Source organism: Corythoichthys intestinalis, chromosome 7 (assembly GCF_030265065.1).
Source record: "Corythoichthys intestinalis isolate RoL2023-P3 chromosome 7, ASM3026506v1, whole genome shotgun sequence".
NCBI classification, from domain to species: domain Eukaryota; kingdom Metazoa; phylum Chordata; class Actinopteri; order Syngnathiformes; family Syngnathidae; genus Corythoichthys; species Corythoichthys intestinalis.
Window position 1 is genome coordinate 6381335 of NC_080401.1, and position 24434 is coordinate 6405768.

General features: G+C 39.0%; 1 protein-coding gene across 1 annotated transcript in view; it reads left to right on the top strand.

Annotated features, from left to right (window-relative positions):
- The first annotated feature begins 612 nt into the window (after positions 1-612).
- Positions 613-24434, top strand: part of adcy1a (adenylate cyclase 1a) — a 136554-nt gene continuing 112732 nt past the window's right edge. The window contains exons 1-2 of the mRNA XM_057840746.1: positions 613-1593; positions 13881-14030. Of these exons, the coding sequence (XP_057696729.1) occupies positions 994-1593; positions 13881-14030 (750 nt within the window). The 5' untranslated portion in view covers positions 613-993. The remainder of the gene's footprint in view (positions 1594-13880; positions 14031-24434) is intronic.

Genomic DNA, 24434 nt, shown 5'->3' on the forward strand with positions numbered 1-24434 from the left:
TTTTAGTAATCATGATGTAGCTGAAGATATTGTTCTTTGATTGTACCAGGTTATATGTGATAATATTACCTATAAATTCATATTATTTAAAAACATTGAGTTTTATTTTGGTTTCACATCGCATGCTATATAAAACGTTGTAAGATTAGTCACCAATTTGTAAGGGCATACGTCACTATTTATAAGATTGCCAACGTCCTCGGGTTGACAGGTATAAATGTCCCACTTCCGCTTTACTTCCGCTTTAAGATGCGACGTCACTGTCTAAAAATAGCATTCGTGTGGTACGTTATTGCTGCATTTGGCCCGCGAGCCATTGCTTGGACACAGATGCTCTAAACCATACTGTTCATTGTATAAGGAGACGCATGCCTTCAGACCTCTTCCCAATTTGTGAGGAAGCTATTTTTAAACTGGAATACATCCGGCTGTTTTTATATAATCTATGCGACACCAGAAGGCTGAAATAACGTGTGAGGATGAGAAACGCAGAAAAGACCAAATTCTTGCCATGCTTGGTGCAACCGCAGCTATTTTTAGCTGGGAACTACATCTGTGATGTGACTGCAGACGCTGAGGGGAAATCACCGGCGCTGCGTTGCTTCTGTCTTCACCCAAACACTAGACACTGCCTTGTTGTATTGGAAATTGACGTCTTTTGAGCACTGCTGAATATAAGGCATTTGTTTAATTTGTTATTATTTGTAACATTTGTAATAATTCCTGACAGCGTTATTAAATCCAAAAAGAATAGAGAAGCATTGAGCCTGTCTGAGAGAGAACGAGAGAGCGAGAAATAGAGAGAGGGGGAGAAAGAGAGAGAGAGAGGTGTTGACTTTTGTGACGACACACCAACTATCGTCAACCTGTGGATAGGGTACCACCCCTCCCCCCCCTCACACTTTCGACGGACACGTGAAGTAGGGGGGCGAGCAAGTGCAAGCAGAAAGTTGAAGCGTCGTGCGCCATACCCGCTTCGTGAATGGCCCCATTATGGAGGAGATACCATTCCAAAGAGTCAAGACCCGGCGGAGGAAGGGTCACTGCCCGGCGGGTGCACCCCTGGACGCCATCGTGTGCGAGGACGAGTTCAACAGCCAGGAGCTGGAAGCTCTTTTCCAGAACTACAACCTGAAGCTGGAGCAGACGGCCACCCTTAAGGCGCTCGCGGTGCTCATCGTCGCCGCGTCGTCGCTGTCCCTCGTGGAGCTGCTCTCCAACCCGCGTCTCACCCTGTCCAAGGGCTCCAACCCCGTGCACTGCGTGGTTTTCCTCTCGCTTTTCATCGTCACTAATGTCAAATACCTGCAAGTGACGCAGCTGCAGCAAACGGCCAAGCTCGCTTTGCTCTTCAGCTTCACCTTCGCGCTGCTCTGCTGCCCCTTCCCGCTGGCCCTGAGCACGTCGGAGCCGGTGGGCGCCCCCGCACCCGAGCAAGGCGTGTGGCAGCTCATGCTGGTCACCCTGGTGGCTTACATGCTGCTGCCGGTACGGACTCTCTTGGCCGTGCTCTTCGGCTTCATGCTGGCTACGTCCCACTTTATTGTCATCTCTACGTCCATCACCAGGAAGACACAGGAACTGTGGCGACCGGTAGGTGCTACACCTGTGGCCCATGCACGCACGCACCCATCACTCCACTTGTGCTTTTTTTTTACACTTATTAGTGCAGTACTGTCTATGTGCAGGGAAATAGATAAGGCAGATATATAAGTCTTTCGGCTACACATTTTAGACTAGATTGTACACTTGTACTGCTGCTCCTGAGTCCAGATTGGACTCGTATTACCACGACTGTAAAAGAGTATAAACTGGATTGTCACGTGGGCAAGGAGCTATCCGCCGTGCAGTGCTGAAAGCATGCAACAAAATGTTAAACAAAAGGGTGTAGGTTTGGGCTCAACATTGGTAGGGACGATATAACAGCATAACCTGCATGTACACTTTTTGCTGGGGACGGGACATTAATAAGACCAAACAGATTGGGTAAACGAGGGTCAGGGCTACATTTCTCACAATTATGAATCTAATTAACTCATTCACTCACAGCCATTTTCACCAGAGCAAGGCCCTTCGCTCCCGGCCGTTTTTCTGGATTTTGACTGATTTTGCAAGGCCCACAGAAAATTCTGTTCTATTGCTATATAAACGTGGAACCCACCAAAAGAAAGATTAGACTTTCTTCTTTCAGCAGAAAAAAAGGTAGTTCATATCTTTTTCAATTCTTTAGAAATCAGCATTAGAAAAGAGCTTAGTTTGAGCAATTTTCCGATTTCTGATGAAAGAACGGAGGAATTGAGCTTTTTATGAAAGCATACATTTCAAACATAAGTTGCTTAAGTTACATCCCAAACATCTGAATAATGTTTTCCTTTTACAAACTAAGATAAACAACAAGACAAATAGAGCTTTTGATAGCAAAGTAACAATTCATTTACACATAACTAACTGAAAAATGACGCTGTTCTGGCTGTGAGAGCCAGTTAAACTTTTCCGTCATCGCTGCCTGTCTCATAAAGATGAATTTTTTTGAGTCTCTTTGGGCTCTGCTCGTGAGCAGCACGGACTCAAAGGCATCGTCCGCTGCACTACTGGTCCCGGTCGTTCTGCTCGGTCATCCAGTGCCTGGCATCCAGGGCGTCCTACCGGTTATTCTGCTCAGTCGTCCGCCGCCAGGCATCAATTCAGTCGTCTTCCGCCGGCGCCCGGCCGTGTGGCTTGGCCGTTCGTTGCTGTTGAATCGGGTTGCGGGTCTTACCAAATGTGCTACTGCCTTCCAGTTGCCAGTTTTATTGCTTTAAAATGGATTTTCAGCTTTGTACTTTGGAGCTCAGAACCCAGAGATGTCTTTTTGAAAAAAAAAAAATAAATAAAAAAAATCGTAAAAGATGTATAAATACGTCTTTGGGACACTGAAACAATTAAAAATAGAATTTATAGAATAGAATATATAGAATTTATTTAGAATTTTGGGAGCAAATGAGTTAATTAATAGGCTAACTGATCATTGCAAAATAAATCTGTATTGAGTTATACCAGTGCTTCTCAATTATTTTCTGTTACGCCCCTCATAGGAAGACACTATGCGCTCATGCGCTGGTCCTCATGGGAAATGCAGTCTTCAAAAAACTACCGCTTTTGTCCACCAGCGTTGCTAATATCGACCAAAACTTAAAAAGTTACCAAGTGTTTCTTTAAGACCATAAACAAAACAAAATTGAAAATTAAGTGGCAGGGGGTAAACCTCGGTTCACTACATTTCTCACAGTTTAATTAACGTTAACAGCAGAAAATACATACAAAAGTGGAGGACACTTCTCTCTAAGCAGCTTCCTACTCGAGTTTTGGAGGTTAGCAAATTCACACAGTTTAATGTTATGCAAACTCTGATGCAAGTTCTAGCAAAATTTCAGTAGCAAAATTAGTGGTGTGTTCCCCACCTCCATAACATTGACGTCTTTTTACATTACTTACAGCGGCTGCTGTTGACTGAAAAAAAAACTTCTAATATTCCTCCTCTTTGAAGAGGGCGGATGACGCGGCATGTTGGCGACATGTTGTATTATTGTCGGGTCAGTGCGTGTGTGTGTGGGGTGGGGGAGTCAAGTCATCAGCCAATCAAACGTGAGTTTGAGGGGGAAAAATGGACTAGCACATTCAGCAACTGAAAAAGGGGTAAATATAAGTCTGAACATTATGAAAATAATTCACTTAATAATGGTTGCTTAAAATTTGGTGGGGACAACTTGAGCTTCCTGAAAAGTTATGTCCTTACTGTCCCTATGCAAACTTACACCCATGGTTAAACAGCTCCTTGCGACATAAGCATGTGGCCAATCTATGATTTTTGTGAGAGAGTAAGTCAAACTTTCACAATGAGAAGTTCTTTTTTTTCATGAGCCACCTGACCCCTCCCCCCCAAAAAAGTGGCACATTCCTCAATATGGGCATACCTTTAAAAGCAGAGGTGGGTAGAGTAGCCAAAAAATTTACTCAAGTAAGAGTAGTTTTATTTCAAAATAATATTACTCAAGTAAGAGTAAAAGTAGTCATCCAAAAATATACTCAAGTACAAGTAAAAAAGTATCCAGTAAAAAGAATACTCAAGTAATGGGTAACATTTTGAGTAACTCCTTATTTTTGTTAGATTTTTTTTTTAAACAATGTTTTTTTTCTCTGAGCACAAAATAATTTATATGGACTGTAATTATAATGTTACTGTACAATAACCCATTACATAACTACATTAAGCCAAAGAAAAAAAAACATTAAAGAGTGAAAAAAAAAAACAGTAATGAAGCATTATTCGTTCAAAGAGCATGAGTGCCCTGTAGTAGCTTCTTAGTTACTGTTATGAAATTAAAAGGATCATATCTCCGTTTTTCTGTGGTCAATCAGTGCCAAATAAAAACTGGGAGAGAGTTTTAAATCCGCGATTTCAATTTATGTTGAGCACTGCTCTATATGTCAAATACTTCATTTGTTACGGTGCGAGATCATAGAACGGCAGGCTTGCGTCTAATTGGTGTAATGGAGTTATGTGATTATTTTTGCGACGTTTCATCGGTGAATTTAGTAACGCTACTCTTGGCAATAGCATCGCTAGCAAAAAAAAAAATCTAAGAATGAAGAATAAAGAGGAAGATGTAACAACTCTTATGTAGCCCAAAGTAGCGGAGTAAGAGTCGTGGTATTTCTTCACAAATCTACTCAAGTAAAAATAAAAAGTATGGCCTAGTAAAACTACTCTTAGAAGTACATTTTTCTCAAAAAGTTGCTCAAGTAAATGTAATGGAGTATCGCGTCACAACTACCCACCTCTGTTTAAAAGACACCAATGAAAACCAATGTTTCTGGCAAGGGCGTAGGATTGTTGTCAACATTGGTAGGGACCATATAACAGCATAACCTGCACGTACACTTTTTACTGGGGATGGGACATTTATAAGACCAAACACATTACTGAACAGTGGGTCGGAATTACATTTCTCACAAATATGAACCTAATTAATTGATAGGTGAAATGATCAATGCAAAATAAATCTGTATTGATTGATACCAGTGGTTCTCAATTATTTTCTGTTACGCCCCCCCAGGAAGATGTAATCATTTTGCCCCCCCCCAACTCTCTGCCGCCCCTGTAAATAGTATCATTTGTCTATAAATGTTTATTATTATTATAAGTACAACTCTAAATAACATTGTCCTTTTTAATATTTATAAAAAAATATAGATCAACTTTCAATCATAGACTTCATAATGCATTGACATGACACATTCACTGCGTCATGCCTTCCCGAAGGTGGTGTCCAACACTCCGCTTCATTTATTAGCAGTCGGTCACATGCAGCGATCTAATGCCGGATTTAGGTTGGAAAAAGTATGAAAGCTGTACTGCATACAACCAGGAAAGAATGTCTCAGGCGTGATTTGTTCAAGGAATTAAGGTAATTATATTTTTCGTACCATGCATGCATTTTGAAACATTGTGAAAAAAAAAATCATCGGGAGAAATTAGCCGCTACAGCATTGGCATTAGAATTCACAATATTTACATAAAATAAATGCTACCGGCACGGTTCTTTTGCTTTTAACCAAGAATCGAGCCTCTTTTACATCCATATCGATAAAGAATTCAGGGATTTAAGCATTTATTCACAATAATTTTCAACAGAAAAAGCTCTTCGTCTCTGTTTCCACTCGGTCAGCGTTGACGGAGATAGGCCCACTATGAATCGGCCCTGCACCCCGTGTCCCGTCAATACATTATTGAGTCTATGCATTCAATAAAGTATAACTCTATCATTTTTGTTATATAATTTTGTTATATAATGTTTTGTTTGTAATAGAAAAGACTTAAACCGCATCAATTTGCCTGAATTTAAAAAAAAAAAAAAAAAAAAGGTCACACTCAAACTGTAAAAATACACTCAATGTTTTGACCATTTGATACTGCAAAATGTATTTGAATAAAATCAATAAATAATAATAAATTCAAACTGATTAGCAACATTAACTCATGAGGACAATCTGCCAAAAAATTTCACTGAAAAAAACAAAAATTAATAGAACAAAAATGGCAGTGTCATTGGACGGAGGGAAAGTTTTTATTTTTGTTGCTGGCAGTATTAGCTCCTTTGCAATGGTGTGGGGTTATTTTGCACTGAGCAACTTGTTATGCCACCTTTCGCTGGTTAGCTGATGTTATACTGACAAATCGGAACGATTGATGGCAATATTCGGCACGTTTTCAAAAAAAAAAAAAAAAAAAAAAAAAAATCAAGCGCTTATCAATCTTATCAATGCAGTCTAGTTTCTTTAGATGAGGTCTTAATTGATTTGGCTTCCTGCTCTCCACTGCAGATATTTTAGGCACAGTAAAAAAATGGTCTTTCTCAATCTCCCACTGTATTAAAAGTCAAAGCCACATACGCCACACATTTCCTCGTCTTAGCTCTTCATATCTCCAGTGCTCTTTGCTGTGTGCTCTTGTTTGTTTAAAAAATACTTCACACACTCTGAAAATGAAAACGCCTCTGCCACCCAGTGAGTGGATGTGCTATTGCACTTTATTTTTGTAAGGCAAAAAAGTATGTTCCCTGAGGTCACATGTGTCACCCCGGGCATTGCTCTGCGCCCCCCTGGAGGGGGCGCACCCTTCCTCTATTTGAGAAGTACTGACTTGCAACTCCTAAAGAAACATCTGAATAACTTCCAGAGTAAATGTGTGGATTTTATTAGCACATTTAAATGGCAATATTTGAACATAACTTAAATTATATTTACATACACAATAAATACAAACTGGTTAATAATCTCTTAACTATCCAGGAATTAAAAAAATAAAAAAATAAATGTTTTAAAAGCACTCAACAATGTCTTTCTGAATAAATATATCAAACATAACTGAAAAAACTTCCTAATAGAGTAAAAATGGAGCCTTCCTTCTGGCAAAACACTACTGCTTTTGTCCACAAGCACAGCTAAACTGTACAAAAAAACTTTTTACCTCAACTATGATTAATGTATGATTATCTGGAAAACATGTCTGCATAGGCTGCAAAGACATTTTTTTTAATAGGGATGTCCGATCTGATCGGAAATCAGGCCGATCGGGCCATTTTTCAGAGGATCGGATCGGGTGAAGAGAATTGGGTTTTTAATTCAAAAAATTTAAAAAGCGTAAGACAAAGTACTGTAAACGGAACAGTACTGTTACATGCTTGGAACTTTTGTTCAAACAAAACAAAACAAAAAAACAACAACACTTTTTTTCCCTGTATCGGATCGGGACTCGGTATCGGCAGATTCTCAAAATCAGGTGACTCGGACTCGTGTGCAAAAATATGCTATCGGGCCATCCCTAATTTTAAAATACATATGATAGAAAATAAATAAATAAATAAATACATTTCAAATAAATGAACGTCATCAGCCAATCAAACGTGCATTTGAGGGAGAAAAATGGACCGGCACATTCAGCAAGTGAAAATTGTTGCTCCAGCCTTCACCGTGTACAGACGCACTCTCTGAGCTCATCCGAGAAGCACTCAGGGCCAGCATGCTCGACTCCCAGTATGGCTCCAAAGAATTTGAAACCTAGAGACTTGGATGAAATAAAATCACGCCCTGAAATTAATTGAGCTGCTTGACTGGACGCTGAGTTACTAAACCCAGATTGTTGATTGTGTTATTGTACAGTTTTGTGGCCATCTGATGTATGTACCATGTCTGAATGTGCGTCTTTAGTTGTATGGGGGACGGGAAACTGATAAGCATATTTCCTCCCGTCCGCCTTTGTCTTCTTCACCGGTTCCTTCGGGCAAATCATATCACATTTTGTAATTGTCAATGATTGTCAATGATACCGATGATGATGACAATAAAATTTCAATTCATTTCAAAAGGGGTAATTGTAAGTCTGAACATGATGAAAATAATTTACTTAATAATGGTAGGGTTAATTTTATCCTTACAACGTATGGGAAGAAAAGATAAGGTTGCTTAAAAGTTGGTGGGGACAATTTGAGCATCCTGAAAAGTTGCTAGTGTTATGTCAAATAGTCGAACGATTAATTAAACAATTAATTAATCGGATAAATGTCACTTTATTCAATTACCTTCACAATTTAGCTTGAAGTTGTTTTAGGCATGTTATAAGTAACAATGACGACAAACTGGATGACTATATCCTTCAAAAATAGTATTTCATAACAGCTTCCTGACTTAACAGTAGTCTACAACTGTACTGTTTTAAGTACATAAAACTTGTGAGTTAAAAAAAAAAAAAAAAAAAAAATTCTCACTTCACAAATAACACAAAAGTCATGTTCATTCAAAATGCTGCTGATTTTTATCTTCTGGGCAAAGCGCTGATATGAATTGTGTCAATGACTCATCTATTTTCTTTAACCCTTCAAAGTCTGGGCCTATTTTGTCCGATTTTGCATGCCTATGATTTTGCATTAATTTATAAAAGAAAAGCTTGTTCACAATAGCCTGCGAGGATCCCTTTTTTTCTGACACCATAACCTTCATCTCCAAACTGTTGTTTTCTTCACTGACCAATTATAGTTAATATTTTGGACCCCAAAAGACAAAAACTTGTAATATCTTGTAAAATCTTACATTATGAGAAAAGCTTTATAGTATGTAAACGCCTATGGCCATACCTGCTGTTTCTGTTGAATTATCAAATACAAAATTATTGAGTCTTATTTTTTTAATGTTGAATGTTCTGAAAAAAAAAAAAAAAGATTTTTTTGTCTTTTTGGGTCCAAAATGCTGATTATAATTGGTCAGTGAACCAGGTCACATTAAATAAGCTACTATTGGAATGGAAAAGTTACCTGCTGACAGAGGAGTCATTAAAATGGCGCAAAAAAGAATTAGCGATTTTTTTTCTTTACAAAAACAGCGAGATTTTCTAAAATTCGATTCGAGGTCAAAAATGAAGATGATTATGATAGCTTATAACAATGCCCAGCGAAGAAAAGTTAGCTGCAGATTTAGACTGTTGTGAACTTCAAAATGCTTGCATTGTAGCCATATTATTGTTTGTCGTTGCTGTTGAGCTGCCGTGCAGAGTGCTGTTGTTTCGTGTGCAATTTATTTGAGTGTTGTGGAAAGTGTGTGGTAAACCGATGCTTATTGGACCTTTTATTTTTCAAATGTCTTTGTGTGTCATTGAGCCGTCTAGCTGCGAGGATTTCCAACATACATTGTAGGTGAAATAGAACGCTGTCTTTGTAGTAGCCTAGTAGAAACGGCTGTTTTTGGATGGAAAAAACAAAATATTGTAATCCCTCGTTTTTCGTGGTTAATGGGGACCAGAAATCGCCCCGATAAGTGAAAAAACCGCGAAGTACCACACAAACCACCCCACCCATTTTTATTTTTTGGGTGTGTTCAATGTAACATGCTGCCTTGACATTCCTTCAAACTTTTTCAAAACTGTTTTTCATTGCATAGCCCCAGACATACTTCCGATTATAAATACTTCTCTCCAAACAGGAGAGTTTCCACAGACTTTAAAAACTGCAATAATAAAATCTCTCCTAAAAAAACCCTAATCTAGATGCCTCAACCATTAGTAATTACAGGCCAATATTAAATCTGACATTCCTGGGGAAAATTATCGAAAGGGTTGTGTTCGAACAGATCCAGACTTTTATGATGCAAAACAATCTTTTTAACTCATTTCAGTCTGGATTTCGGCCACAACACAGCACTGAGACCGTGCTTATCAAAGTCCTAAATGATATTCGTCGGAATACCGATGCAGGCAAATAATCTGTTCTGTTACTATTGGATCTCAGCGCCGCATTCGACACGGTTGATCACGACATACTACTCAGCAGATTGGAACAGTGGGTAGGACTCACTGACACTATTCTTCAGTTGTTCATATCCTCTTTACATGATAGGGATTTCTTTGTGTCAATCGGAAACCATCAGTCAGAACGAACCAAATTCTCGTGTGGACTCCCTCAAGGGTCAATTCTTGGACCACTCTTATTTAACATCTATATGCTTCCCTTAGCTCAGATAATGGAACAGTATGACATCTCCTATCACGCCTATGCAGATTACACACAACTGTACATTTCTGTGTCCCCAGATGATTATTGTTCCCTAGTCTCCCTGAGTAAATGCATTCATCAAATCAATGAATGGATGTGCCAGAATTTTCTCCAGTTAAATGTGGAGAAGACAGAGGTGATCATTTTTGGGCCAAAAAAGGAAAGGTCAAAGATAAGCAGGCAACTTAGCACAATGTCACTTACAGCTACAAATCAAGTCAGAAACCTTGGCGTAATTTATTGACTCAGACCTAAAATTTGATAGCCATCTAAAGTCCGTCACTAAATCTGCTTATTACCACCTAAAAAATATAACCATAATTAAGGGGCTTCTGACTCAACAAGACATGGAAAAACTTATGCATGCATTCATTTTCAGCAGATTGGACTATTGCAACGGTATATTTACGGGTCTTGATAAAAAATCAGTCAGGAAGCTGCAGCTAGTACAGAATGCTGCAGCCAGAGTCCTCACAATTACAAGGAAGCTGGACCACATTACACCAGTTTTGTAAATCGCTACACTGGCTTCCAGTGAGTCAAAGGATAGACTATAAAATACTACTGCTCGTCTATGAAACACTTAATGGCCTAGGACCAAAATACATGCTTGATTTGTTAGATTCCTATTCCTATCCAATTCTAGACCCCTAAGGTTGTCTGGAACCGGTCTCCTGCATGTTTCAAGAACAAGAACCAAGCAGGGTGAGGCAGCATTTAGTTATTATGCTCCTCACCTCTGGAACAAGTTACCTGAAGGTCGGAAGTATGCTCAAACTGTTAGTTCTTTTAAATCAGGGCTAAAAACGCTTTTGTTTAGCACTGCATATCCATACCTGTCTATATATTTCACTCTACTTGCTTTCTATTCCTCTTATGCTTATCTCCATTGCTGATTTCAATTATTATTAGTAGTAGTTTTTGTTTTATTTTTATTCATTTATTTTTATTCTATTTGTGATTAAATGCGATTTTTATGTATAATTTTATTTCTGATTTTGATTGTCTTGGTTTTTACGTTGTATTGATTTAAATGTGATTTTTATGATCTTCATATGATGTAAAGCACTTTGAATTGCCTTGTGTTGAATTGTGCTATATAAATAAATTTGCCTTGCCTTGCCTTTTCTTTCAGATTTAACATTGGAAAGATATATAAATCTATAACACATCTTTTTTCACTTATTCCCCCAAAATATAATTGTTTTTTCATATATGGCGGAAAATGCTCAGTTGACTTCAAGTTCCGCTTTGAGACCCCCAATTTGGCAAATTTCAAAATTATCCTATATGCATGTGTGATACATCATTGGAAAGCTTAAAATCTCAATTTTCTGGGGAAACAAAACTTTTGAACAGAAGGGCATTTAAAAAATATTCAAACAGTAAAACCCTACCCGGAGGTGAGAGCACGCGAGAGCATAGTTAAAGACGCCATGATTTTAACGAGATATTATTGCGTACTTACCTCTTTTCGATCCCAAAACTCCATGTAGCATATATCGCAGAGTGTCATGACACAGCTGGATTTTGAGGGGATTTTATGGGTGAAACATGGTAATATAACAAGGGTCGTGATGCAGAAATCGCAGACATCAAGGAGTGGTTGAGATGTTCTTTTTCATATATTTACCCTTTTAAACGTTTTTTTTTTTTTTTCCTTCATTTTTTCTTTGTTTGAATCAATTATTTATCATCTAAAATGCAATTACAATAAAAAAAATACAATAAAGCGATAGTTATGAGGTAGATATCCGTGACTTATTTACAGACACCATTTTTTCGTTGTGACGTAATTTGTTCAAAAGTTGAAAATATGCGATTGAATAATTTTCTAAAGTCGTTTTTTTTTTTTTAAACAAAATATTCAACATCAATTAATGATTCTAAGTTAAAAATGACAGACATTTCGAATAATAGATATAATTACTTCTTTTATGGCTAGGTTGAAACAAAAGCGGTTGCTCGACGTCTGTAAAGAGGGGTTTCCTGGGTAAAACGGACAAATTAAAAATAGTTCAGGGGCTTAATGCGCCATGAATCTGCTATGGCAGCATACAGACATATTGTTCTATCACACAACAGTTCTTTTGGCTTAAAATACAGCAGTTTATTTTAAAGAGGAGTGCAAAAGCAGAAACTGCACACCAATGGTTTTTAAGCACTTCAAATGTTTAAGCATGTTACTGTCCACACCTCAAGAATAAAGCAGAAAAATGCTTGTATCTATTAAATGCCTCATTGAGTGAGTCCACTCAAATCTGCTCAAGCCGCTCGCTTACACACAATGAGTTGCGACATCAACTGTTTAACAAGTTAAATGATGATTGACGCATGCGGTACTTTGAAGTTAGCTTCTGTGGCCAGATCAAAGATTGAACGTCCGTCAAGCATTGTTAACTTTGATAAGCAACTCCAGTGCACTGACTGCCTAACCAACAACGAGTAGGGAGAGGGAGGTAGGGCGGGAGAGAGACTACGCGATCGGCTTGGGACAGCTCATTTGTATTTTTTTTCTTTTAAATTGAAAAAGACTGATGGACTGAGGGCGCGAAGTTTGTAGCGAGGGATCACTGTAGAATCCTCAACACTGCCTGCTGTGAGTGACTTCTAGCGCCCCTGATGCTATTAACACCAATTATAACACTGGACATTTTTTGTTGTAATTTTCTGTTGCATCAACAACACCCCTCCACGTCCCACAACTGATTCTATACAATTTTTGCTTGCTGATTTCAAACCTGCGATCAGTTTCTTTCTGTATACTCATTTGGCATTTTTCGCATTCTTTAATCATTATATCATTATTCACCAAAATGTTGTGTCTTTCTCATTCAGCTGAATTGTGAAAAGTCTCAAAACGTGATGAATTTCACTATACATTGATACATATACACCCGCCCCCATATCTACTAGTTTGTATATATATATATCTTTTTTTTTTAAATTCAGATTCTTCATATAAGTATTTTCACCCAATAACAATTTAACATTCTAACCCTTGCATATTTATTTTTATTTTTATGACGTTAGCTTGTCATACTTGACTGATTTTCATATATATTGGGGAACCTTGGCAGAATTTCAGTACAGTACATGCCACATTCTCTCTATTGTTGGTCTCCTGTCTCTGCTGTTGTCTTAAACATGATATAACACTTATTACTTTGCTACATATAGTTCCCTTTAGACTATTTTTTAAGTGGCATCTATACAACCAGTTGGTTAAAAGTACCACTTTGCAATAAAATTGCATTGCAATCTTGATTTGTAACAAAAAAAAAGGAGTTCACAGGAAAAACCTATGGTTAGGTTTGGATTCTGCACCCCAAAATTACATACGACGACGTATTTTTTTTTTTTTTTTTTAACCTGTGAATTGGGTACTGACAGACATCATAAGACACAAGGTATTCCAATACAGGATAAGCATCAGCAGGCCTTCTCTTTCACTTTTGACCCTTTTTAAACAAGGTGGCAGACAAAGAGTTCCTCCTTCAAATGGAGTGTCCTGTGCGGTCGATGGAGTTAGATCCTCAATCGATGATGCTCTTTTTCTGCCAGCCCTTTCACTATACACCACTTGTTCTTCAAGTCACTTCACATTGTAATCGGCTGCCCTTGATGTCTGACTATGTGAAGCAAAAACACAGGCATGGACATTTGCACTTGTACACCAGTGTGTACAGTGTACCCTGAAAAAAGATTTGCTGTTATATACAATAGAGATAGTGTCCTGCTTATAGTATGTGCAACCATTGAATTTTGTTTGCCCTGCCTGGTCTTGTTTTCAAACAGATGGCGGCCAATGCCGTGCTTTTTAGCAGTGTCAACATGTTGGGGGTGTTTGTGAGGATTCTCACCGAGCGCACACAGAGGAAAGTCTTCCTGCAAGCCCGCAACTGCATTGAGGAGAGGCTGAGACTGGAGGACGAGAACGAAAAACAGGTGAGATGTGCACACAAACACATCGACAACAGACTGAGTGCACTTCATGCCATGCTTCCAATGATTCTACCTTGTCTTTTGCACTCATATTCACAGAATCTGAGAATCAGATGAGATTTTTTTTTAGGGTTTCAGGTGCAAATGCATTCCAACAACCTCCCTACAGGAAGGCTGTAACTATGACAGCAGCTATTTAAGGAAAGAACAATTACCGTGGCATATGCGCTCGCGCCGCAAATACCACACCCTCCTTGCACACCTACCGTACATGTACAATTTAAATAAGCAGAAGGCAACTTTAACACAGAGCACTCTTTGCAGTGTGGCATCATCAACAACAACAACATCAACTGTGGAGAATTAATTAATCAGTGTATTTTATGCCATACGATATGTTATACAACACAAGGCAAGCAGCCATGGAACCTGTGGTTTTGAGGTGAGTTGATGATATGCTGTGTTTTTTTTCAAGCGGTAACAGGCTCCTTTCTGACAGGTAATTACACAACCAGATTGCTTTCATGGCCTCCGTACATCAGTTAAGGTCACAGTTTATCTGGAGGGGAATAAAACACACAGAAACTGATTGGGATCTATCAACAGCAAGCCAACAGCTCTAACTGGGCTGCTGTGCTACCAAATAGGTGTCTTGGATGTGAAAATAATCCATAAAATACATTTAACACTATGATTGTTATGTATCTGTGATGTTTTCTGTTTAAAAACATTTTTTTTTTTTAGGATTTTAGATAATAATGTAAACTGCACTGATACATTACCTATAAACATTTTACATATTACAGTGGACTCGTGATGCGAGCGCAATCTGTTCCACGACCAAGCTCGTAACGTCAATGCAAAGGTGTAAGTTTGTATAGGGACGGTAGGCCCATAACACTACCAACTTTTCAGGATGCTCAAATTGTCCCCACCAACTTTTAAGCAATTCTATTTGTATTATATAATGAGTATAGTTATATATGTAATTTAGATTGTGTTCCTATACATTGTAAGGATAGAATAGATCCTACCATTAATAAGTGGATTATTTTCATTATATTCAGAATTACATTTATCCCCTTTTACTTGAATTTTTGGAAACATTTTTCCACGTCAAACGCACATTTGATTGAAAAGATTACTCCCCCCTCGCCACAAAGACACACACGCACACTCACACAGCCCCGACTGATTCAGGTTGGCAACATGTCGCCTCTTCGTCTCCCTTCGAAGAGGAGGGATATTTAAAGTTTTTTCAGCCAGCAGCAGCCACTGTAAATAATGGAAAAAGGCGTCAATATTGCGAAAGTGGGGGAAACACCACTAATTTTGCTACTAAAAGTCCAACCTGCATAAGAGTTAGCATAACATTAAACTGTGTGAGCTTGCTAACCTACAAAAATACTGCGGTCAGGCCAGCCTCCACAAGGAACAACAAAGTCAAGCTAGCTGTCCCTCATTTGGATCATTGTTTGCATTATGTGCATTACGGTAATGCAACGCGGTGGCTTCAGAGTGTCCACTTCAGGGGGATACTGACATTAACATGACCTGACATGAATTAAAAAAAAAAAATACTGAAATGAAATCACACATCAGAATTTCATGAGAGTACTTTGATTCGAGTCTACGGGGTAGTCTTATATGCCTCAGAGGTAGATCGGTCCTTGGGTATGTCAGATTTTTTTTCATTACATTTTTTCCCAAATTACTTTTATATCATACAATACTTTAGTTTGAGTCTAAGGGTGCTCCAGTGTCCCCCAGAAATGGACCCATTCTTTGATGGCGCCCTGTTTTTTAAATTATTATTTTTTTAATAGAGGGACTTGCACTTCAAAATGTTTCCTTAGTAGTTTTTGATAATAAAGGTTTGAATCGAACATTGTATATCCTCAACCAAAACACATGAAAGTTAGTATGCGTCAATACAGATTTATTTTGCATCGATCTTTTAGCCCAGGGTTCGGGAACCTATGGGTTGCGAGCCAGATCTGGCTCTTTTCACGGCTGGATCTGGCTCGCAGACAAATCTTTAAAAATAAAAAAAAAATTTAAAAATTGTTATACTCCTTTGCGCATTGCGCGAAACGGCTATGTCACTGGTCATATGCTGGTGTTTTGCAGTAATGACTTAAAAACTTTTTTTAATGCTCCGACAACACTCGCGCAATTCGCACTAGATTAGTGCTGAAACGATTATTTAATTAACTCGAGTATTTGATTAGAAAAAAATATTCCAATTAAATTTTGCTTCGAGTATTCGTTTAATTAAAGTGGCTTTGCAATGGTTTGTTGTGAACATGTTTGCATTTAGTTTTATTGATTTGGGTGGATACACTGCCCTCTAGTTTGCCTCATCTCACATGGCTGAATGTAGCTGCTCCCTGTTAAGACCAACATAAGCTAAGTTTTTGTTTGAGCTAATGTTTTTTTAATGCATTTGTAATTTAGTTTAACGGTATATTTAGCCGTTTTTGTGGGAATATGTGTTTGAACTATTTGTTAAGAGAATTGTATTTAAAAAAATGGCATTTTATAGCATTTAAGCTAGCGGACTTTTGCTATAAGTTAGCCAGTTGTTCTTTTGTTGTACATATATCCACAATTATTTATTTTTTTCATACCGTTTGAGCCTCAAGTCAGGTATTTTTTATGTTCCTTATCCGATTACTCGATTATTCAAACTAACTAGTTCATCGATTAATCGACTACTAAAATAATCAATAGCTGCAGCCCTACACTGGATATCATGAAATAACAACCCAGATGTGCTACGTTAGATCCCCCAAGTCCCATACCATTGGCTGCGTGAGCCCAGGGTGGTCATGGGACACGTACTCCGTATAGTTCAACCGGCGACTAGAAAGCCGGTTTGCAGTAATTTTAGTGGGAAAGTGGCAAACATACATGTCGTTGTTTTGTATTTATATTTCTGTTTATCTATCAATCGCATTGGCAACGCAGATGAGGCAGAGACACTGTTCAAGTGAGGGCGCTGTATTTTGCGGTCGAAAATAGCGGCCGATGTGCGCATGTGTGTGAAGTAAACTTCCCTCATTTTTAGTTTCGTTTTCCGTGTTTGTCAACTAATTTTAGAAACCCCTTAGAGAAGATGGGGAAAAGTACTTTTCAGCAGGAACTGACAGAGGAATTTGCCTTTGTGGAGAGTTTTTGATGAGTTTTCGGATAAAGACCGTCATGAAGTCAAATCAGCGCAAGTGAAGGACATAAAACCGTTTTTTCTCTCGCTTTGGATGAGTCAACAGACGTAAGCAATTTATCCCAATTCAGCTTGATTGCAAGGTTTTGACTATGAAAGGGACAACAAGAGGGGAGGATTTATTCAAGTCCTTCACTGAGTTCCCTAAAGAAATTATTCTATGGATGGATAAAGTTGTTTCGGTGTGCACTGATGGTGCTCCGTGCGTGGTGAGGAAAACCAGGATTCGTGGCGCTTCATGAACATCAAAAGAGACGCATCCTAAGTTTCTCAACGCCTGCATGAAGCTTAACCCCAACAAGTATCAACCAGACTACAAAGCCATCAGCAAAACCATGTTTCACCAAAAGTCACATTAATGGTAAGAAATACTAATCATTGATTAAGAAGAATTTAGAAACTAACCCAAACCCTTGTACTTTAAAAGTGTTGAAATTACATAAAATGCATACATTACTTGAATTTTTAGTTTTAAACATATTGTATGGCTCTCACGGAATTCCTTAAAAAAAAATGTGTTCATAGCTCCCTCAGCCAAAAAGGTTCCAACCCCAATTTTAGCCTATTAATTAATTAGGTTCATATTTGTATGAAATGTAGCCCTGACCTCCGTTCAACAATCTGTTTGGTCTTATTAATGTCCCGTCCCCAGCAAAAATTTACATGCAGTTTATGCTGTTATATCGTCCTTATCAATGTTGAGATCAAACCTACGCCCTTGCGTAAATGTGCTGGTATCATGAATGCATTTTCTCTATCAGAAATAATTGAATTCCAGTTAATGCATGCAACACTTCCCATGACCCCCTAAATAATAATTCCATGCATCATTTTGTAAGCCAAGTAATCTGATAAAGAAAAGTATGAAAACAATGTTATTTATATACAAGCACATTCCATGAGGACAAGAGTCTTCTAGCGGCATAACGGAAAGTGCAAGCCAGCCGATCTTAAACGCTTTACAAAGTTCGCTAACACGCACACTTTTTTCATGTTTTCTTATTATTTCTGGCTTTGTTCAAATCCGAGCGTGCTTTTTCGTTTCTCACCACTGTCTTTGGTCGCCATTTTCCTGGGGCACATGGTTAATGTTCACTTGTAAGCAAAAATGATGCAGATGCACTTCGATACAAAATTATATCTACGGAGACAACGAGAGCGCACAGCAGGTAGACTAGTGTTTTTCAACGAGTGTGCCGCGGCACACTAGTAGTGTGTGCCATGAGAGATCATCAGATGTGCCGCGAGAAATTATCCAATATTGCATTTTATCTCGTCGGGTGGAGTTGCAGTAGGAAGGAAGAAAAAGGTAGAAAGTTCTTGGTCGGGTGCATATGAGTGAGGTATTGCTCTTGTCGCATTAAAGAACTGCTCGGATTTCAAGCCATCAGCAACGTTGCTGTCCGCGACAATGTGGACCACAGCACGTGTACTGTACATCATTTGATTAGACTTGTCAAGTGTCGATATACACGAAGGTGTCCTTTCCATTTTATCCATATGTGACGACCGTCAATCCTCCTGTGTTTTATTCCAACACATTGTTGAAGACAGCAAGGTGGCTGATGGATAGATATCTGAGCAGTTCTTGAACGCGACATGAGCAGCTACGTCATCTCCAAGCAAAACAACCGTCGCTTCAAAACAAGTCGATGGACTATTTGGTTCGCCTTTGTGAAAACACAGAGAAACAGGCAACTTTTTTGAGAAAAACTACAATGGTAAATTAAAACGCCCTCAAAGCCAGTTACCGTGTTGCTGAATTTGTTGCTAAACCCAAAAAGTCCCACATTGTGGCAGAGATGTTAATACTACCTGCCTGCAAAGCCATTGTCAGCGAGATGCTCGGCCCTGATGCGGTTAAAGACATCGCTAAAGTCCCTCTGTCTGATAGTTCTGAGCTTTTCAAGACTAACTGCTATTTAAAAAAAAAAAAAAACACTCAGAGCTGTTAACGAAGATTCCTGCCAGGATATCGGGTTTGTGTTCATCTAAACAGAAATTTCACACTTAGTAAGTATAAATATTGAGTAGTTATTTTATAATTAAATATACTGTACAGAAAGTAATTTTGGAACGGTTTTGGTTTGTGGTGTGCCGCGAGGTTTTTTCCAATATAAAAACCTGCCGTGATTCAGAAAAGGTTGAAAAACACTGAGGTAGACAGTTGGGAAATTCTGTTGATGCAACATGCTCGTATGCCCCCTAGTGGGACGCCAAGACACTTAGGGAGACAAAGCGAAAGGAAGAGCACGCATGCCACCTGGCGGAATGCCGAGGCACTCAGACATGCCAAGCGTGAGAGAGAGTGTTATGTTCGTGGGCAGAGAACCCAAAACAGGCACGTGAGATGGCAAGAGTAGGATGTCAGTCAGTTTATTCAATAGAGCAGTGTTTTTCAACCTTTTCAATGTCACGGCACGGTTTTACATTGGAAAAAATCTTGTGGCACACCACAAACCAAAAATGTTCCAAAATTACTTTCTGTACAGTATATTTAATTATAAAATAATTTCTCAATATTTATACTAACTCCGTGTGAAACTCGGGCCTGTATGGATGGACACAAAGCCGATATCCTGGCAGGAATCTTCGTCAACAGCTCTTAGTCTCTCTCATTTTTTATTATTTGTTTTTAATAGAAGTTAGGCTTGAAAAGCTCAGAATTGTCAGACAGGGTGACTTTACAAATGTCTAATCACATCAGGGGTAAGCATCTCACTGACAATGGCTTTGCAGGCAGGTAGTATTGTCTCTTTTTGGATTTACCAACAAGTTTAGCAACAAGGTAACTGGCTTTGAGGGCTTACTCATTTACAGTACCTTTGTAGTGTTTCTCAAAAAAGTTGCCTTTTTTCTCTCTGTGTTTTCGTGGAGGCGAACAAAATAGTCAATCGACTTGTTTTGAAACGAGAGCATTTTAGCCATCAGCTACCTTGCTGTCCTCAACAATGTGTTGGAATAAAACACTGGGGGGAGAGATTGACGGTCTCACATATGGATGAAATGGAAAGGACACTTCCGTGTATATTGACACTTGACGACTCTAATCAAATTATGTACAGTAGATGTGCTGGGGTCCACATTTTCGTCATAAGGGTCCACTATACAGTGGTACCTCGACATATGATCACTTTGACACAGGATCTTTTCGATATTCGACGTCAAATTTGACTTGCCATTTGTTTCTACATCCGACAACATGCTCAAAATACGACGACATGACAGCGCCGCAGATGGCCGCACGGCGAATTTTCTTGTGAGAGAAATCAACGTAGGTTCCGAGATGGTTAGTGCAGGTGGTGAAACAAGGAAAAAGGTGACGCTTATCATTGAAATGAAGATGGAAATGATAGAGAAGTATGAGCATGGGGTGCGCGTCCATGAACTGGCTCAACAATACGGCCGTAGAATGTCTACGATCTAATGGTGACAATAAGGTGACAATTATTATTGTGATAACATCGCCAAAAAATCACCAGCTTCGTCAGGTCTTTAATCATTCATTTCAGAACTTGTGCAACACAACATGCCTACTGTCCGCCATAGCTCAACAAAGTGAAAGTAGAAAGTCCCTTTTTCACTCTTTCAAGTCAGCCACGCGGTGCGTTCAGGTACACCACGCAAAACACATCCGCCACATTAGAACCAGATTCATTACTTTATTACAGGTATTATTATTATCATTACTATTGTTCCAATTTTTATTCATAATTTATTAATTTTAGTACCAACAGCATTTATTAAGGATTTAGTGTAGGTTTTAGGGCTGTGGAACGAATTAATGGAATTATAATGTATTCTTATGGGAAAATCTTCCTCAGCATACGACCAATTCAATTCACAGCTAAAATTCAAAGCATTCCAATCTCTCACGTATGTGAAGGTTTATTTATTTTATTTCTCTATTCACATAATTATTCGTGCAGTACCTGACCATTATTTTACTCGTTTAATGCAATTCCATCAAATGCAAACAGTCATGATCAGATGGTATTTTCAGTATATGAGTATATTCAGTTGTCATGGTAATGGATGTCTTGACATTCAAGCATAGTGGTTGACATGTGTGTCGTGTGCCTAATCAAACTACAATGCAATAGAACCCTCATTAATGTGAGTTTTCGTTACTCACTTTTAGATGAACAGAGGTTAAAGTCTGTTAGATGGATGATTTGAAAATCACCCAAGACACCTACTTGAGAGCCCAGCAGCCCAGTTTGAGCTGATGGCTTGCTCTTGATAGATTCCAATCAGTTTGTGTGTTTACTCTCCTTCAGAAAAAACTGCCCTTAACTGTAGTATCAAGGCCAAGGAAGCAGTTAGCGGTACGGTGGATGACTGGTTAGAACGTCTGTCTCACAGTTTTTAGGTCAATAGCTTGATCTTGGGGTCTGGCCTTCCTAAGTGGGATTTGCATGTTCTCCCCATGCCTTCCTGGGCTTGTCCGGGGTACCCCTGGTTCTTCCCACAACCCAAAACATGCATGGTTTGCCCACTAGACATTTGGTTGTCTCCATTGTGCCCTGCGATCAGCTAGCAACAAGACCCTGCCTCCTGCCCATGCTCTCCTGGGATAGGATCAACTAACCCTGATACCCTTTGAGGATCATCAATGAGTTATTTTTCCTTTTGCGTATGTTTTTTTTATAGTGAGAAATTCTAGAACAGTATTGAGTTAATTTTTCTCTAATACTGTACTCACAAATTCAGAATTACTGTAATTTTTGGACTACAGGCTGCTACTTTTTCCCCTCATTTTAAGTCCAGCGACTAATAGTCCAGTGCAGTTTATTTGTAGATTTATTTGGTTTAATATCTAATGGGTTAATAGAAATGATCTCACTTTTGAATAGATGTAAAAGATCCGAGCTGTGAAATACCGATTAACTGTTTCTCGTTGATATATGTACCAAATTTGAATTTAACATGTTTAAACAATTGTACATGTAGTCTAAACATTAAATATATAAAGATTTCTTGTAAACCATAAGAAATCAAGTATGAACATTTATAACAGCTTGTATGACTTGAACAATGTGCAACATTATAAAAATCAGTATTTCGACTGTGTAAACATGTCATTGTAACGCAAATAACTTACAGTTTGAACAAAACACTTCAAACAGACAACTTATAGTTAATGGCTGCTGTGACATAATTACTCAACACAAGTGTTTACTTCAAGGTTTCAGGTTTTTTCCCCCAGAGCATTTTTTTAATACATGCACGCACAGATGGACCCAACACACAGACAAACACACACACACACACACGCACGCACGCACACACACACACACACACATGCACACACACACACACACACACACACACACACACACACACACACACACACACACACACACACACACACACACACACGCACCGCCCCACACACACCCACATTAAAGCTATATTGCTCTTTTGCAAATGAAACATTTAAGATTTTATCATGGCAGTAACGACACAGAATGAAGCAAGCACATATAGAAAAATAGCTGTGGCCATTAAACGTCATATTATAGGCTTCACTGTTGCATTATAATTTATGCTGAATGCTTTAGCCTCATAAAAGATATCAAAGAAATCACACACACACAAAGATACAAAACAACGTGACATACTAATTGCTAGATGCAGTCCGTGCTCGATCATTAAGTTCAGCCATTTTGACAAGTTTACAGCCGCTATCCGACTCCATCACATTCATTTTACAGCGCTAGCCGCTATTCAGTTCAATTCAATTCAATTTTATTTGTATAGTCCTGGGTCACAACAACGTTGTCTCAAAGGGCTTTGCAGAGGCAATATGATACACAATCAGAAACAGCAAATGACGCAACAAAGATGAATAAATAAATTCAAGTCCTGGGTATCCCCCATCCTTAGACCCTCCATGTCGGCAAGGAAAAACTCCAAAAACTCCAGAGTCTTTGAGAGAAAATGAGAAACCTTGGGGAGTACCACAGTCAGGAGAGATCCACTCCCAGGACGGATAGACAGGAAGCCCCAGGACCGCTAATGGGAATTGGCAGGCGAAGTTACAGTCCGTAAAGATGCAGTGGAGTAAAGCAACAAGAAGAGGTCCATCTAGCCAGATGAGACAGGGGTAGCAACGAGGACATCCATCCAGCCAGGGGTCCGGACAGTCAGGAGGCTGCAGCTGAAAAATAGCCCCTCTCCAGAGGGGAGGGGGGGAAAGGGGACACCGGGTGACTAGTGATGAAGAGACTAGACAACTAGATATTAACATTGGAAAATAGAAATAAAGTAAGATAAGTGGTAGGTAGAGTGAGAAAAAGGAGATAGAACTCAGTGGCTGTACTTCCCCCAGCTTTATAGCTTCTAGTGCAGCTTAGACTAAACTTGAGTCTACTCCGACTTCAAGTAGCCTGACCATAAGCTTTGTCGAATAGGAACGTTTTTAATCTAATCTTAAATGTGCAGACTGTCTCGGCTTCTTTAATATTAGCTGGAAGCTGATTCCATAAAACAGGGGCTTGGTGGCTAAAGGCTCTAGCTATGACAGCAGTGGCGCCACCAGGGGGTGGCCAGGGGTGGCCACGGCCACCCCTATAAGTTGGTTGGCCACCCCACTGGCCACCCCGCTTGCCATTATATCGTAAGATTGTTGTAGCATCAGTTATGCATTTCATCCCAAATGAATGCATTTATTTTGTCTTGTTAAATGTAGGGCTGTCAAATTTATCACGTTAACGGGCAGTAATTAATTTTTAAAAATTAATCACGTGAAAATATTTATCGCAATTAACGCATTCGCGGTACGACTCATTCATGCATTGCTGCAAACAGCCTACAATGGCGCCGCTTTACTTATATACAGAGATAAGAGACAGAGTGGAGTAGATACAAGATTTCATTGGGGCGTGCTTTTAATTGGCAAAGGTTTGTCATCTCTCCCACAGCAACTATAAATATTGTGGGACGCGACGTGGGGAAGAATGACAAGAGTTGATCTTTTTCTTCACACCCTATAGTGTACCCAACGCAGAGAAGAGATGGCATTTGCAGCCACCACACACAGTCATGGTTGCACCACTTCCCATCATGCATTTGAGCAGAAGAGTTAAGTCGCTACAGTATCATTTACTGAAAGCTCAACGAATACACTAGATGGCAATATTTAGTCACTATATACAAACTCACATTTATCCTTTAAG